The sequence below is a fragment of the Otolemur garnettii genome, unplaced genomic scaffold, assembly GCF_000181295.1.
Source record: "Otolemur garnettii isolate 467f Iridium unplaced genomic scaffold, OtoGar3 scaffold00047, whole genome shotgun sequence".
NCBI classification, from domain to species: domain Eukaryota; kingdom Metazoa; phylum Chordata; class Mammalia; order Primates; family Galagidae; genus Otolemur; species Otolemur garnettii.
In genome coordinates, this window is record NW_003852442.1 from 3,179,845 (window position 1) to 3,198,438 (window position 18,594).

The following is an 18,594-nucleotide window of genomic DNA, read 5'->3' on the forward strand; positions in this document are numbered from 1 at the left end:
GCCACCTTAGGTGTACGTGGCTGGCGCCTTAGCCGCTTGAGCCACAGGCGCTGAGCCCTGTGTGTCCCTTCTAAGGACACTTGTCACTGGATTTAGGGCCACCAGCCAATCCAGCACCATCTCTTCATTTCAAGATCTTTAACTTCATTACACCCACAAAGACCCTTTTTCCAAATAATGTCACATTCACAGATAGTAGGAATTTAACATGGATGTATCTTTTGAGGGCCACCAGCGAACTCATGTGATCTCAGCTAGTCTGATCAGGGCAGCAGGGAGAAGTCTCTCTCCCCATCTAGTGGATGTGTGGCCAGGCACATGTGTCCTACCCATGGGAGCATGTGGCATGATGCCCCACAGCTCAGTGGCCTTGGCCCAGGCCTACCTGACAAAAGCTAGGGCAGGGGAGGGTGAGAAGGAGCAATCTCTAGACCCTAGGGGTGGGCTTGTGAGGCCCTGCAGCGTGGGGGGTGGTGTGTGCTGTCTGACATGGCTCCATCTGTGGAGGTTGTCATGCTGCCCTGGGACCTTCAGCTGGGAACCTCCCACCCCTCACAGCACCCTGGGGAGGGGTTTGTGGGTCGCACTAACCTGAAACTCTGGGGAACTCAGCCTCAGGCAAGGCCCTGCTTGTGCTCTCAGGTGTGTGCCTCCTGTTAAACCCAGCCTGCATTTGGATCCCTTTGCCAGCTGTGCAGTCTCAAGCAAACTACATCTCTTCTCCAAGCCTTTGTTCCTGCCCCTGGACTCTGAAGGTAACAGTAGCACCTGCTGCCCACTGCTGCTGAGAGGATTACATGTAACCTTTCAGGCTTGGTAAGGGGTAGCTACTGGGATCAGAAAGACACTGAAGACAGCCTCTGAGAAAAAATAAAGGTGACCAGAAACCCCCTAAGTGTCCACGAACAGAGAAATGTCTCACTGCAGCCCACCCACAGAGCCACACTGCATAGCAGTTACAAAGAATGACCGGAGCTAAAGCTCTGATGACAGGCAGGCGTGGATGCCCTCCCCTGTGGCCTGCACATACGCTGCAGGCGCCAAAATTTATACACATTTCTAGAAAGGAAAAAACTATTAAAATTGTTATACTCGGTACATACTGAAAACAAAAGATGAATACAAGTCACGTTTGTGACTTCTGCAATTACAAGAGGAATGCAAAGTGGTTACTATCAGCGTCCAGACACTTCTGATTACGGCAAACGAAAAGTAATACGTAAGTTTTAAAATCACTTAAATGTACATACTGTTTTTGGCACCCCCCGTATACCGCTCTAATCCACAGGGCTGATGCTGGGGGTCATCCAGGAAGGACCATGTCAGGCTGGGGACAGCTGCATTCTGTTCTTTGCAGAGGGAAGTGGCTTGGGGGAGCACCAAGGGGGTGGGGCTCAGCTTTATCTGTGATAGTCCATACCTTTGCAGGAAGCTACATTCGGACATTGCACATTTAATTAAAGAAAAATAAAGGAAAAAATCCTCTAAGATTTCAGAAATTAGGCATGGTAGTGAAACTATACCTCCCGCAAAATTCTTAAATTGGGCAGAATCCTGTATTCTTAGAACTAGAAGTATCTGAGCTATTATTTTTTACTTTTTAGTAGTACAGCAGATTACCTGATTTTTCAAATATAATACTACATGTGCTTTGAACAGTTCAGAACACACAGAACAGTGTTAGGGAGGAGGGAAAGGAGCATGAGTGCTCTATCGTGTAGGGCTCACAGCCACACGTCTGTGTCCTGGTGACCGTCACTCCATGGATTCCCTTTCACACACACACAAATGTAAAACTGCACATAAATTAGGCCATACCATACATGCTGGCTTTTTTTTTTTAGCCTCACCTCTACCCCCTTCCTCTCACCCCCTCGCCCCGGAATCAATGCTAACACCATGAAACAGATACGTTACACCATGCTATATATTAGGGTTCAGAAAACATTTTCCTAAGGGCCAGTAACAGATATTCTAGGCTCTGTGGGCTGTGCTGTTGTATAGTAGCACAAATGGGCAGAGCTGTGTTCCACAAAAGCAAACAACACACCCTTATCAACACAGGGGGTGGGCTGGCCAGGTTCAGACCCTGGTGTGCATCACCTCCAGTCTCTCTGTGGTCACATACAATCACACACAAATACATGGAGAGGTTTTGGGTCCCCCTGTCCTTTTACAAAAATGACATCACATTACACAGAGGTCTGTGCATCTGTCCTTTTCTCTCTTGACACCTGGTGGCTGTCACTGTAAATGAACAGGCGTCCATTTCCTCCGTCTGCATGCTTTTCATAAGATACTTCAAATATCACGGGCTGAGAGAGGATATGCAATTTTTTAAAAAATGAAGTCAAAGAAATCCTCCCAATCTGTGCACCCTGTAGGCCATTTTCTTCTTGCAGGACCACCAGCTTCAGCTCCTGAACTTCAATGATCACGCCCTTCCCCACCCCAGGCCCACCCAATGCCAAATAGCCCCTTGTACCCAATATTAATTGGGGACCTCTTATTAATCATTAATATGAGATGGCATTTTCAGGCAGTTCGGGAAACATCCCTGCTCAATAGCATCCCACTAAGTAAGTCTGAAAATGCAGACACCATGCAGAGCCTCCTTCTCCTCTGCGGTGTGGGAGGCAGCAGCCCAGGCGGGCTTCCTTGCCCTGAGACACAGTGAACGGAACAGGGCTGCTTCCTTTGGGCCTGATAAAGAAAGCAAATATATCCTATATCCCAAATAAGGGCTTCCCTTGTTAGGAAAATGCCTCCAGACGGTAGTATCTCAACGGGGCCTCCGCTATTTATTTTCCTAAGAACTTTATCTACTGTTCACAGCACTTCAAAGGACATCTGATCACTTCTCTGCATGGTCTGCAAGCCTCCATTCCCAGACTGGTGGCCTCCACTGGGCTAGAGTCACCAGCTCCCACTATAAGGAGCCTTAACTTATGAGTCCCCTGGGAAAGGACCCAGTTTCCTAATCAATGAATTTAAGGTTGGTCTCTAATGTGCATTTCAAGCCAGGTAATGATGTCATGCTTGAGTGTACAACAAGGTACCCTCCTCTGCCTTCCCTTGGCGAGGCCCCTCTGACAGTCACATCCAGAACTCTACTCGTCAAGCCCAGGGTGGATGCAGGGAAGCTAAGTTCAGTGGTGCTCATCATGGTGAATTCCAAATTACCCGTACAAATGGCAGGGACCCCGGCAGAGTAGCCCCACAGCAGTGGACACATTTAGTCATTTACGCTTGATCAGAGGCTGTGAGGGACCCAGCAACAAGACACCACAGGTACAGAGGAGGCTTCAGAGCCCCAGTGTGGCTCTGCCTTGGATGCCCAGAAGGTGATTTAATCTGACACCCGGGGACACTGCAGCTTACACAGGACAACAATGACAAAACACAGCAGGTGCTCAACAGGCACTGGGTGGTCTTTACTCCTCCTTCAAGCTATTGCAGTGGTTCTCAAACTCCGGCAGGGATGAGAATCTGTGTTCAGATAGCCTGCTGCACTCTTACCTTCCCCTCAGAATTCCAGACAGAAGATTCACACTTCTAGAAAGTTTCTAGGTGATTCAGATGCTGCTGGCCTATGAACCCCACTTTGAAAACCCTGAGCTTCTGCTTTAAAATCCCTGGGTTTGCAGTAGCCGGAAGGCCTGGGATGAGACAAGGGTCCCTTGGATGGCAAATTCAATGCAGACAGACAAAGCCCTCACGAGTGCAGGACAGGAATGGTCTTCTTGAGTCTGCTGCCTTCTTTGGCCCATGTTGAGTTGGGCCCTGACCTTCTAGGCGTGTTTTGTAAGGACCCTGTGTTCCCAGATAGAGGTCAGATTCAGCCCAGTCCCCCAAAGGTCTGGCCCAGGCAGGTACAGGCCCTCTTGGTCCTCCAGCCCCCTTGACAACAACCCCTGCCCCCCAGCACTCAGCCACTATGGGCCCCCAAGTCCCTCAGGAACAGCCTCAGGTCTTCCAAAAGTGGGTTGCTGCCCGTTGTAGGACTTTTTACAAAACTCTCTTTTGGCTCTAAGAATGCACATGGGTCCTCCAGGGAGCAGGACACAGGTGATAGCCACCAGGGCCTGGTGGTTTTGGCACCATCTCTTGGTCAATTAGCCTCTCTACCAAACACCTTTCCTCCCAGAGAGTTGAGCTAGCTGCCCCTCGGGGTGTCTCCGGGCCAGGTGAGGGCGTGATTCCTCCGTGGGGACAGCTGCTGCTCTTTTCAGAGTCTGTTGGGCCTTGTCTCCAAGCCAACGGGGAGGCAGGTGGGAACCTCAGAGCCCAATGCAAGAACAGTAGGTCACCTTCCCCTCCTTGACTGGACCCCCACCACGGTGCCACCCTCATGCAGATAAACACCCCAACTCTGGAGACTCCTCTGCCCACCACCGGCTGCAGAAGGGATCCCCTGCAGACTCCTGCAGAACACGGGCCCGCTGATCAACATGCTACCTCCCATTTATGTGTTAAAAGCTTGTCTTTGAGAGCAAGAAAGAGAAAAAAAAAACGTTCTGCCTTAAGTTCATCCATTTATGCGAAAACCCCCCTTGTGTAGCTTGTGACTCATCAGCCCATCAAAGTCTGCGCTGGAGGAAACACAGATACTCTGGTCCCGCCTTCCTAGCCTGGAAAAATAACAACCCACAAATGCCACTTCGTTCTTGGATGTTTGGAAAGCTGGTGTCATGTACCACTTCTGAGGTCCAAGACACACAGAAATTGGGGCGGTCTCAACCACCCCAAAGCCCAAGGATGGCCCTACAGAGGGCAGGACAGGCCATGCAAGGAAAGGCTTGGTGGCCCAGGTACCTGTTGCAAACCCAGCTGCCCAAGGGTGAGACCTGGGAAGCAAGGTGCTGTGTGCTGCCTCTGACCCACAGACAGTAGACACTTGTCAACAAGTGTCTGTCAGGATCACAGTCTCCCCATGTGGGCAATGGCATTTTACCCCATTCATCTTGAACCCTTTCTGCATGGAATACTGGGAAACTGCATAGTGAGGGGATGGATCTGTCTGTGTTCCCATGGTGACACCGAACCATACACAGCTAAAGGAGAAGGAGCGAGGGGCGGAACAGCGTGGATAATAGAGTGGAGCTTAAAGGAATGTTCAGGCCTGCGTGGTAGCTCTCGCCTGTAATCCTAGCACTCTGAGAGGCCCAGGCGAGCAGATCACTCGCGCTCAGGAGTTCCAGACCAGCCTGAGCAAGAGTGAGACCCTGTCTCTATAAAAACAAAAAAACTAGTCAGGCATTGTGGCAAGTGCCTGTAGTCCCAGCTACTCAGGAGACTGAGGCAGGAGATTTACTGAAGCCTCCGCGTTTGAGGTTGGAGTGAGCTGTGACGCCACAGCACTCTACTAAGGGCAAAAGAGTGAGGCTATGTGGATCGATATAATGCACTTGAAAGAGGTGGAGACTGACTTTATATTTTATATAAAGGGTCAGAGGCAGCACACAGCACCTTACTTTCCCAGATCGATCGATCAATTGATCGATTGATCGATCAACAGACAGATAGACAAGAATGTTCACAAAACTGCCTGAGAAGCTGACTGCCATGGGGAAAATGCACTTGAAGGAGGTGGAGACCGACTTTGTATTTTATACCTCTGTATCCTCTTTAGAATTATTACATGTGTGCATACATTTAATTTTGCGTAAATGTTAGCAGAGATTATCTGGCAGGGCGAGGGACTGGCTGGGAAGGGACACAAGGAAACTTTCCGGGGTGACAGAGATTTGGTTGGTTGGCCATTCAGGTCAATATAAGAGCCCAAACCCCTCATGCTCAACAGTTAAGATGTGTGGATTTTTTTTATGAGATTATAGCTCGATTTTTTTTTTAAACTTAAAACGTGTTAACAAAGGTTTGTGGACAGAGGGAAATTTCAAAAATTCTGTCTTATTCAGTATTTTAAAACACTTAATAAATGCAATTTTCAAACGCCCTGTGTCTTAGGGACACACTGCTGGAGGAGGCACAAATACAGCCACTGAGCAGCATCGGCTGAAGGTGACAGTTTAGTCCGTTCTGTGGCCCAACAACTCTCAGGCATATACTCAACAGGAACGTGGACTTACGTTCACCAGAAGACACACGCTTGAATGTTTCACCACGAGACACATGCTTGAATGTTACTATGGTTCTATTTGTAACAGCCTGAACTGGAAAGATCTATCCATAAGAGAAAGGACAAATTATTAGAACATGGTCATATAAAACACCATCCAGCAACACAAATGGATAAATTATCACTACACACAACATAGATAACTCATAGGAACCTAATTTTGAGCAAAAAAAGCCAGTCACGGAAGAGTTCTGAGTGTATGAGTTCATTTCAATTTAAAGACTGGCAAAACTAATCCACGCTCTACAAGTCAGGGTAGTGGCTGCCCGTGTAGGGAGAGGAGCCAAGGGGGACACTGGGGAGATAGCCACACTCTCACGCTCTGTTTCTTGAGCTGGTTCTGGTTATATGAGTGGCTTGTATTTGTGCAAATTCATTGAACAGTACTTTTGATCTGTGCACTTTTCCAAATGTATTTTATCATTCAATGGAAGTTAATTTAACAATCAGACAAAAAGGTCTTGTGTTGGTTCCAAAGAGAGCTCTAGTTGGGGAAAGTGGAGATTCCATGGACTCAGCTTGAAGAAGCTGGAAGGCCTGCCCCGGGCCAAATCCCAGCCCTGCCTATGTCCAGCTGTGCAGCCCTAGACAATTCCCTCTGCTCTCCCAGCTTCTCCTTCAAGATGGGCCTAACTGAACTTTGAGAAGATTCCAAGGACTAAGACATACAAGAGCCTCCGGCACGGCTCCTGACATTAGTAGGTGCCTAATAACTGTTTTTCTCTCCCTCCACTGTAAAGACAGCCCATGGGAGCCTGAGCCTCCTCCCAAGGCTGCCCAACCCTCTGCCACTTGTTAGTTCCAGTCTCTGAAGCTCCCTTGGTCATTCGTTATAGAGTCCCTGATGTCTCATCAGGGCCCTCCCTGGAGACCAGCCCCTGGACCCTCAAAGGCCTCCTCCCCAGAGCCCGCTGAATGCATAGGTACAGAGACGCTGTATTTGCTTGGTAGCATGCCAGGGCCTCGGCTCTGTCACCTGCTGCACTTCCGGCTGAGGTCTTCCCGCAGTCCCGGAGTGGGGTAGGCCCCTGCCTCCTGGGGAAAGCCCCTCCTTTGCCAGGTCTCTACTGAATCCCTTTGATCCCCTCTTAAGATATCACAAAGCCCTCTTTGACTGAGTGCCAGAAATTAATCTGGATGTTATTCCTGCCTGTTCAACCTGGATAAAGCAAGCCTGTGGCTGGAACTGAGAGGACAGAGGCCAATTCCCAGCCATCCTAGCCTTGCCTCTGTTACACCTTCTTTCTCAGAGTAGGATGCCTGGAAAACAGGACCATCTGTGACTGTCTGGAAGCTTCAGTGGCTCCTGTGAGCTAGCACCCAGGAGGCACAAGCGAGAGCCATGGGTGCTGGACCTGGATTCCAGTAATACTCACTGCACTATGGGCCTAAGAGATCAGTAGGACGGGGTGAGGAGATGGTTCCACTCCCCTGTGTCAGTCAACAGGCATGAGCTACATCAAGAAGAGCTCTAACTCAGGGGAAGCACGCAGGCATGGATTAGTGATGCCTGCATGGGCTCAGTGGGGCAGTGGCCCGTGTGCCAAGCAGGTGCCTCCCTTCTTCTGCAGCCCTGCTTCTAAGAGCCTTCTACACAAAAGGCCTACTTCCCTCTGTGTTCTTGTTCATCAAAGAAGAAAAAGAAAGAACATTTGTTGAGTAGTTACCATGTGGCAGGTACTGCCGTCAGTTCTTTATAGCTATTAACCCATTTAATCCCCACAGGACTCTAATGAGCTTGTTCTTATCACAAATCCCATTTTACCTGGGAAGAGAAGAGCTGCACACCAGCAGGTGGTGGAGTCAGAATTGAACCCAGGAGGTCTGGCCCAGAGTCCTGACCCTCAAGCGTTCTAGACATCATTCTTTGGGGAGCAAATTGGAAATGTGTAGTAAGAGCCACAAAGAAAAAAATACCCCTCCTCTCTGGCCCAGGAACCATGTTCTAGAAATCTGCCGTCCAAAAAAAAAAAAAGTATTTGAAAAGAAGTGAAAACTTAGATATGGACAGTCAGGACTGCGTTATCTACAATTGAGAACTGCGGACAACTGTAACCAACAAGAACAGTGGAGCCCTTTGGCAAATTACTCTGTACACAAGCTCTTGCAGACTTACGTAGCCATTAGAAAGGCTCTTTGTGGGAGCTGCCATGCTCTACTGAAGCTGGCAGGGTGGCTCGCGTGCCCGGCCACCACTGCTGAAGTGTCCCAGTAAAAATGGACAGAGCCTGGGAGGAACTCCTCAAGGCTGAGGGTTGGCAGGAGCAGGGGGCCGCTGTCCTGACATGGCTGCGGAAGGGCAGAGGAGGAGAAAGGGAGAGACCCAGAGAGAGGAAGGCGGTGGGGCAGAGAAGGAAGGCAGCTCTGAGGGCAGAATGGGTAATAGGGAGAGCAGCTGGCTGAAGGGCAGTGTCTTCGTCCCTCAAAACAAAGGGATATCCTGGGCCAGGGGGGGTGAGCCCAGCCAGAGCATAGTCCAATGCGAGGGGAGTCAGGAGCGAGGCCAGCTCTGGTCAGACAGAGCCTGGACTTTGGAATCAGGGACATGACAGTGTGGCACATTTCGGGTAGACGTACAGACAGGTGGGTCCTGGGCCTGCCTGATCCCCCAGGCCCAGGGAGAGGTGGTCTGATAGTGGGCTGTGCCAACAGGGAAAGGCAATCAGCCCTTCCCTGTGCGAAACAGGGCTTGCCAAGACAGAGGTCACATCATATGATACTCACAGTGACATCAGCAAGACTCAGGGACAAACGTAAAGCCCCATGCAAAGCTTTGCAAAACAAAAACCCGCAGGTCGGACCACAGAGCCCTGAGAACAGACAGGAGGGAGGACACCGGTCAGAAGCACAAACACAGGGGTGAGGACTGCCCTGGGCATGTGTCTGAGTCTGTGCATACACTCAATGGGCAAACCTGTGCTGCCCAGAGGGACATTTCTGCTGGCAAAGGTCTCGGGCTCTGGACTCAGTCAGACTTATGTTCACATCCCAGCTCTGCAATTTAATAGCTGTGTGGCCCAAAGTAAGGTTTACACTCTCAGCCTCAGTTTCTGCATCTGCAAAATGGATAAAGCGGGGGGTGGGGGGAGCAGGCCCCTCCTCAGAGTTGTGAGGATTCAACCAGGTGAGGCAATGACACAAGCGAGGTGTGAACGCACGCCTGGTGCTGGAGTATGTGCCCTGTCAGTGGTGCAGGAACCAAGGGCCAGGGGCATCTTGGGCTCAGCTTGAGCTAAATACTCAGAAACATGAGCTGGGGAGGGATTTGCAGTTTGGTGGAAAGGGGACCTGGGGTCCAAAGCTGTGGGACACCAGGCGCAGCTCTGCCCAAGGGCAGCTCTCACTACCAGGAGGGGAGCAGGAGGCGGGCCAGAAAGGTCAGAGCCAAAGGGTCAGAGGTCAGAGCCACCCTCTGGATGGTCCTGGGCAGACCTTCAGGCTTTCCCCTCCTCTAGGGACACCCCTTCTGGCCTGGCCCTCAGCAAGGAGCTCAGGGGAGGGCAGTAGTCCCCAGGCCTTTCTTTCCCCTATGTGGGGATGAGGGTGAAGGATTCTGCCTTCCCAGGGTGTGGCCAGGTGGGGATGAGCGAGTCCAAAGCTTCTGTGGGCCCTTGGCTTCCAGACCCATGGTCTTCCCCTCTCTGAGCCTTAGGTTCTTTGCCTGTGTGCAGGGAACCCTGACATTGGCTGTCCCTCTGTAGGGGCTCCGAGCATGGAACAGGCTGATCTATATGGCTCAGTAGGTGGACACGAGACTCAGACCCTCACTACGAGCTACAGGCTTTGGCAATGTTGTCCAGCCATCATCTATAAGAAGGGGTCCACAGCCTCGCAGAACTGCCATGAGGCTCCAGGGAGCAAATGTACTAGAGGTGCAGGCATAGAGGATGCTCTGAGAACCTGGGAGACACTCTGAGGCCTGTGGGGGGCAGAGAGTCTTGTGAGGACAGACCTCCCACTCAGCCTCAGCTCTCCCAGGCCTGGAGTCCACTGGGGCTGAGCCACCACACAGCCCCTGACCCACCCAGAGACACAAATAGTGATGCCCATGACATTCACTGGACCCTGCCAGGATCCTTTCCACCTGCTGTACAAACAGAGCATTTGACTCTCATGAACAAGCGAGATGTTGTTCTTATCCCTATCTCACAGATGAGAAAACTGAGGCCCAAGTAAATGCTTCATATCTAACATACTCACAAAGGCGTCACCCTGCATCCCCCCCCGCCACATTTGTTTCCATGTCCTCCACTCTCAGAAGAGGGACTGAGGTCTGGACAGGGCTGATCATGTGGCTGCAGCCACCCTGGGGAGGCCTCGTGGCCAGGGCAGACAGCCAGAGAGGGTGTAAACCCGGGCTGGGACTTTCCAAAAGCCACACTCCTTCCTCTGCCCTGCCAGCCTGGGGCAGGAAGACAGGTGGCTTTTTGTCTGGCACAGTCTGTTCCTTGTGCCCCAACTCTGGGGCTTGGCCCCTGGGGTTCTTCTTAGTGTCCCAGCTTCTCCTAGGTATAAAATCATCTTGGTTTCCCAGACTTCTGTGCAACGGCCTGAGGAACCCCTCTCAGGAACCAAAAAGACCACAGGCGCCAGAAGCTCAGGCTATGCAAGGCAGATGCATCCTGCTTCTGGGGGTCCTTCACCAGCTGGGTGGACATGTGCTCACAGCCTGGGGGCTGTTCACATATCCAACCTGTCCCTTACAGCTGTGCACACCTGAGCTTCTCACCTCAGAACCCTGGACATAGAAACAGGCCAATCTTACAACCCTTAAACACATGCTGGTCCTCACGGCTTGGACCACACTCTTGGCCCCTCACATGAACTGGGCTGTCCCTTCATGGCCTCGTATACATAAACAGGCCTGTCCCCTCAGGACTTTGCATACACAGGCCTGTCCCATCATGGCCTTGTACACATAGGCCTGTTCCCTCAGGGCCTTGTATAGAGGGACAGGCCTGTCTCATCACAGCCTTGTACACACAGGCCTGTCCCATCATGACCCTGTATGCACAGGCCTGTTTCCACAGGGCCTCGCCTCCAAGGGCCAGGGCAAGAGCCAGGAGGTATATCTCTGAGTCAGAAATGAGGCCTCATTAACTTATAAACAACTGTTCAGGCTTTCGCACTCCTAGGAATTGGCCTCAGGGGCTGAACCACCCAAACCAAACAGAGCTGGGCTCCCCGGGGAGCCCTCAGAACCTCAGGCTCTGCTCCAATCCAGTCCCAAACAGACAGACTCATCTTGCCTTCCTTCCTGGGGTGGGAGACACTGATCCTCTTCCTGGGGAGCTTCAGGCCTCTTTGGACCTCCCTGACCAACACCTGCCCTAGGCAGGAAGGCCAAGAAGAAGAGGAGAGCAGCCTGGGGAGGGAGGGGTGAGGCAGGGACTGGGCCGGTGACAACAGAACCCATTCAGCAGGATGAGGTAATGCACAAAATACAGGGCCTGGGCTGGGAGAGCTCCTCCGGTGGGTGACATCCCAAAGTTCTGTGCTGGGGCCACTTAAGCAACATATGGGCCAGAGATTGTCAACATGAGGTCGATTCTACACCAGCGTTTCTCAGCCATGTTTCCCCTCCCTTTGAAATGAAATACTAATAAGATTTTGTTGAAGAGGGTAGAGATTTGGAGGCCCATGTACTACTGTAAGATTTTTTTTAAGCCCCTAAGAACCAATTTTGTTACTCTGCTGGGAGTGCCTTAGAGCCCTGGTCCCCAACCTCCAGACTGAAACCTGTTAGGAGCCAGGCAGGAGGGCTCCACCTTACCACACACCCACCCCCTCAGCCTCATCTATGGAAAAACTGTCTGCCATGGAACTCAGGAACAGGGCTGCACAGAAGGAGGTGAGCGGCATGCGACTGAGCAAAGCAGCCCCCATCCCATTGCCGCATCACTCCCACCTCCCACCTGTCCATGGAAAAATCGTCTCTTATGAAACCAGTCCAAAAGGCTGGGGACAGCTGCCCTAGAAATACTACTACCACTTGATAAAAAGTAACATAATCTTAACACAATAGGAACACAATATTTAAGAGATGACATTTGTCACACACGGAAGAATGCATTCTGTTATGTCCATCACAGCTACTAGATACAAATGTATGTTGGTGCCAGGAATAAAATGATACAACGTTAAAAAAAAAAAACTTCAAAAGTCAAGCTGAAGTTGTGGGATTCCTAAATGTGTTTAGTTTTGATGTTCTACTGATTTTTTTAGTTAAAGATAGAGAAAACAAACAAGGAACAATAAAAGAAAACTCCCAAATGGTTGGTTGTAAATTTGGAGGAGGTGAGTGGCTGTCTCAGAGAAAGCAAAGGGTCACATCCTAAGTAGGCTCTAAAATCCAAATTGAAACTTGCTGTGCAATCACAGGCAAGTCACTCAACCTTTCTGAGCCTTGTTCCCTCACTTGTCTAAGGACAAAGAACTGGGGAGCACCTGGGCAGGTTTGGCACATCCCAGGTACTCAGAAACTCCACCTGAACTAGGGAACGCTTCTAAAATCCATCCAGACCACAGGACAAACAGGATTCAAACCCAGGTCTCCCAGCTCGCTTCACTAGCTGGCACTGCTTCCAGAACACCTTAGATTTCTTTGCCATTTCAAAAGCAAGAAGAGTATGCCTCCTCAAACCTCCCCCAAAACTGAGTGGCCAAGAGCCATGGGAATTAATCAAGTTGCCAACGCTGAGATATCACTGCCACCTGGTGGCAGCATACCTATATTACCGGGGGGCAATTGTCTTAAGGGGAGAGACTGCCAGCGTCTTAAGCATGCCAGAGACACAAGACCATGCTTACACCATGAGAACAAAAGTCACACCACCCACCACCTGGCAAAAGGACCACACACTGACAGGCACTTTCCAGTTCCTGAGCACCCCTCTTAGGTTTTTTAGATGCTTTATTATTTTTAAATGATTTAATCAACAACCGTAACAAAAGGAACACTGCTGTAATTGAATGTAGACATCGAGGTTTTCATGTGAACTGCCAGAAACCCAGGAACCCCCCTGTTCTGGACTTGTTCAATCATTTGAACTCCACATGCAACCCAGACATGTGAACTCTTCAAGCTTGAACTGTGGAGTCATCTTTCCGGCCTGTCAAAGTCTCCCAGAGTTCTACTTTCTGTGCCCAGCATTTTAGTGGCCCCTTGTATCTGTGTAATACTCACAGATTTCACAAGCACTGCCTTCTAGGTGCCTGTAAGTTGCGGGTGAAGAACATGTTGGCCAGAGGGAGGCAGAAAGCAGAGCCACAAGGGAGACTGACTGTGGCCATCTCTGAAATGAGGTGTTTTTCCCAACCTGGCAGGGATGTAGTTAGTATATAAACTCTACCCTGTCCTGAGCTAGGAGAGAACATGAGGCTGACACTTACTGAGGAAATCCTGGCGGACATCTGGGGGACAGAGGAGGCAGACACCTAAGCAGTCAATGTCCCTGGTCGTGAAAACGACCTCTTCCCTCAGGCAGCCCTGACCTCCTCCACCCAGGATATATCTGCACCTGGGCACAGCATCGGGGCTGCTCTCCCTGTGGGAACTGAACACTCATGCATCTGCTGACCCCATGAGCAGGCATGTGCCACCTCACCTTCCTGGCTGTCACCTGGTGCCTTCTGACCCAGCTACATTCAGAAATCTACAGGTATTTTCCCACATGACACGAGAACCATGATAACAATGAACAGCAGGGCTGCAGCAATGGACTGATGAGCTAGCACAGCCCCCAGCACACAGCAGGGGCTCTGCAGGCCAGCCTCTTCCTCCCCTTCACAGCCCTGACCAGGAGACACACGCTTGGCCTGAGACTTGGGATTGCAGGCACAAGGCGAGAAGCTGGCAGCTGACACGGGAAGGAGGGAGTGGCCCTCTGTAGGACCAGGAATGCCACTTTCCAGGGTTGTATTTCTGCCCTCCATCCCAGCTATGCCGAGAGCCCCTCCAGAGGCATGAGAGGAATCCCGAGTGTTCCCTCGATCATCCCAGCACGTCACATGGCATCAAGACCTGCCCAAGCCCAGTCATGCATCTGCCATGCCCCTACCCCCAGTTTACAGTTAGGGAAATAGCTTGTGACACACCAGTCACTCCGGCCAGACCCCACTAGCTCCTTGAGCCCATCATGTCCTAAACTAAAAGATCAGAAGGCAGAGGTGACAGGGAGGCAGGGTGGGAGTGAAAAGACATTGTATGAGCTCCATGCCACCCTGGTCCCACTGCCAACGTTTCCACCACCTGAGTCACAGAGCAAAACTCGGTCTTTCCAGGTGGCTGGGGGTCCTTGGAAGATCTGCCCCTGGGTCTTGAAAGTGACAGGAGGAGACCAGTTCCCTACAAGTCAAAGGCTCTGACCTTCCTGCATGGAGGAAGCCCCAGGAAATCAGGAATGAGAACCAGACCACAGAAAGGCAGTGAAGACAGCAGAAATGGAACTCGAATTTCTGGTTAAGGTTATACTTTGCATGCCCCTCGGGAGTTACTTTCAACCCAGTATCTAGAGCCCCTGAAGTCCAGTTTCTCTGGCCCCTCACAGTCACCCTCATTCTGAGAGGACAGTCCTGTGATTCATGGAAAGGGCTCCCAACACAAAGGTCCCTGGGGAGATGTCACTGCAGCACTGCAGGGGACAGGGGCCCACGTCAGAGCATGAAGGGGTGAGTGAGGCTGTCGCTTGGTGGAGCAAAGTGGAAGGCAAGAGGTCGTCTTCGTGCCTCCAGGTGACAGACTGGCTTTAGGCCGTCACGCCACTGCCTGCGCTGGAGGTGTCCACCTCAAACGAACAAACGAGTCAGGACTTACCTTCCACTGCAGGGAGTGGAACCACTGGTCTCTCAGGTAGCTGTTGGCAGCCTGCAACGACAAGAACAGGACAGCAAGGTCCAGTCACCAGCTTGTAGCATCTCAAGGCATTTTCTAGGCCGGCACTTTGGTCCTGGCCTGTGCTGTTAACAGCGTCTGCCTTATTGACCCCACCAGCTTCTGTGACTGTGCTCAGCTGAACCCATGTGCACAAAACCAAAACAGAAGGGCTCACCAGGGAGGTTTTTCTGAAAACAAGACATTGCTGTCATCACGTGCTTATTTTGCTGGGCACGAGTGACTGCAGACAGTGCTGGCACTTGTGTCTCGACTTAGGGTCACAACAGGGGCCAGAACAAGCTGAGGATGGTGGGAGCCAATGGGGGCCTGCTTGGCAGCAGGACTCTCCAGGCACCTGGCATTTGTTCCCCACATGTCCGCCCTCTCATCCGTCCTCATGGCAGCCCTGCGAGGGGCTCAATCCCTGTTCCCCTTTCACAGAAGGGAAGAAGCCTCAAGATCTCATAACTAAGTGCATTCAAGCCCAGGGTAGCCTGTTTTCCAGGCCTGTGTGTTTAACCAGGCCGCTCTCCTGCCAACTATAGTAGTCAAGGTAGAAAGCACCCATAGCCTTGAACTCAGGCTGACAGGTTAAACATCACAGTGTGTGCGGCAAAACCTTCCCTGACCCAACCACCCAGTTCTGAGTCTTTGGCATCTCTGCTTTGATTTCCCGTCTGTAAAATGGGGACAACAATACTGATTTTGCAGGGTGCTGTGAGGACTAGAAATGATTCCAGGAGACCATTTAGAACCATGCTTGATGCACGGCAGGCGGTCAAACAAAAAAGCAGCCATCGTTGCTACTGTTGGTATCATTGCCATTGTCAAGTTCCTCTCACTCCAGCACGGCCTGAGGAGGCTCCTACCAGCTCTGGTGCACGTTGCCGCTACTCCTGCCTCATGTGCAGACATGCTGACAGCAACTGCAATGTTCTAGTGTTTAACATCAGTGCTAGGCCCCACGCGTGCACTGGCTCACTGAGCTCTGGCCAGGACCACTGTCAGCATCTCACGTACAGAGGAGCACACTGAGACTCAGAACATTTCAAACTTTCCCAAGGGTTCACAGACAGGCGATGTGGGGCCCGGAAATGAAGCTGAGTGGCCTCACTCATGCTGCGAACCACAAAGTTATGGCATCCTGAGCTCCCCACTGGCCACCCCTGGACAGAAATGCAGCGTCCATTTCCCGCCAGACCCTCCACTCAGGTGACCCTGACTCTGACACAGGCTGCAAGCCCTTCTCTAAGCAGAAACGTCCACCTTCTGCCTCCAATGCAAGTGCATGGGCACATACACACACACACACACACACACACACACACACGTACCCCTCCCAGGTCAAAGTTTGGAGAAATTCCTGGGCTTGAACACATGAACCAGCTTATCGGCAAGTGAGGTGGAGACTCAGGCTCCCATGGGCAAGCTCAGAGACACATTTCAGGTCCTGGACAGACTCACACCAGCCATGGGAAGCAGGTGGAGCTGGAGTCTACCCTGCCTTGGAAGTGATTGCTGAGCTTCTAAGAGATGCGGGTTCATGTCTGATCTCTGCCACACCTAGCAATGGGACCTGGAGCAAGTGGTCAAAGCTCGTGTCCCCTGCCTGAGGCTACAGAGGCTGAGGAGGAGAAGCAGCTTCATGGCGCGTCTGCTGCCAGGCACCTTCCCATTAGCCCTGAGCGCACTCTCTGGTCTCGTGACAACTCTTGTTCATTAGGATGCCAAAATACACCTTGTGCTCAGGGATTGCTGTGCAGATCTCAAACAGGGAGCTAACCCACCCCACACCCGGCACGTGCACACACTCTGCAAACAGGAGCTAAAACATCAGCGCCACCAGCAGATCAGCAGGGGCTGTGCTGACCAGTGTCTAACAGCAGAAAAGCCGTAATATTCACAGGGGCCAATTTCCACGACCCAAACAATCCCCCTTAGCGGATTCCACACCACCAAGGGATGTCTCTGGACTTGAGCTGGGAAGGGACGTGCACAGTCAGCTCCTATGAGCAGGTCAGGCTGGCTATGAGCAGGTCAGGCTGGCATGAGTCGGTCCCAGCACTCACCTGGTCCACGACCACTGCTGGGCCTCTTAACTCACTAAGAGGGCAGGAGCAGAGGTGTTGCAGAGAGAACAAGAATCTCCAAAATGTCTACATCCTGACCCTCTGGATTACATCCTCTTCCATGGCAAAAGGACTCTGCAGATGTGACCGTGTCAACGACATCACAGCATCCTTGTACGAGGGAGGCAGGAACATGAGAATCAAACAGCAGTAGAGCGGGAGCGCGATGTGGCTGAGAGCCAAGGAATGTGGGCAGCCTCTAGAAGCTGAGACGGCAGGGAAATCTCCCCGAGGGCTTCCAGATGGAACACAGCCCTGCCAACACCTCCATTATAGGCTGATGGGACCTTGCTGGACTTCAGACCTCCAGAGAGTGAGCCACAAAATGTGTTGCTCTAAACACTAGCTTAGAGGTAATCTGCCTCAGCAGCAATAGAAAAAATACACAGGAGGTACAATGGGCTTGGTTCAGTGCAGATACATGACATTCCAGTGGCTCTGAGGGTGACTGTGGACTTTGCAGTGCCTGTCAGGTGTCACTGGCTGGACTGAATGGCCAAACACAGCCAAAAAGCCAGAGGGAAGTGGAGGAGACCCATGCCCCTCCCTCTTCTGTGTCCACAGCCCCACCATGCTGCCCTGTACGTATGTTCCCACATGTGTCCATGAGGGAAGGGATCATGCATGCTCTGCCTGGCACTGTGTCCTAGGGCTTTGGGCATCGGGTGACGGAAAGGTGTTTTGTTGAATGAATGAATGAACAAAGGAAGGAGTGGGCCATGAGCTCCTTGAGGGCAGGGTCTTGTTTCTAATCCCTGGCCCCCATCAGCAGTGCTTCTATGCCAGGCTTGGTTACATGGCATGAATAAATACACCAAGGAAACAACGGGAGGGCAGCTGGGTGGCAATAAGTGATAGCCGGTGACCGGAGAAGGCTCCTTCCCCTGCCTCGGCAGCCGAATCCAACACAGGTCCATCCTGCCCACGGCTAAGCCCAGCCCTTGCCATTCTGGGGCCTTCCCACTGTAAGTCTTTAAGGCACCTTTACTTCCCTGTTGGTTTGCAAGCAGGTCACCCAGGCTTGGCAATCAGAGGTCCCTGCAGGACTCTGGATCTGGTGGGGTGACTGCATCCTGGGCAGGGCCACATCCGGCCCCATCTGCTGCTTCAGCTGAGGGCCATCTTCCAGGCCCAGTCTCCAGGCCCCATCATGTACCAGTCCTCCTGGTACATTCTCCCCCTGCCGGAGTCCATTCAGCTACTTGTACACGAAGGCCTCGGTGGATCTGCAGGGACCAGTAGACCCTTGGCCTCTTCTTTCTCTAAAGTGGAAGTTCTGACGCCTTTTCCCTGAGATCGTCTGTCCAGAAGGAACCAGCATGTCCTCGACCGTGGCTTCTCCTGGTCACACCACCAGCCCTCTCAGCATCTCCTGGAGCCCAAAAGCTCACAGTTGGGTAGTTTCGGCCCTGCCTGGCCGGGTCAGTTTGCCCAGCCCAGTGCTGAGCCAC

General features: G+C 51.7%; 1 protein-coding gene across 1 annotated transcript in view; it reads right to left on the reverse strand.

The window, feature by feature from the left end:
- CMIP (c-Maf inducing protein) overlaps positions 1 to 18,594 on the reverse strand; it is a 229,655-nt gene that overhangs the window by 62,668 nt on the left and 148,393 nt on the right. Inside the window, exon 3 of the mRNA XM_003791303.3 lies at positions 14,955 to 15,005. Coding sequence (XP_003791351.1) covers positions 14,955 to 15,005 — 51 coding nt within the window. The remainder of the gene's footprint in view (positions 1 to 14,954; positions 15,006 to 18,594) is intronic.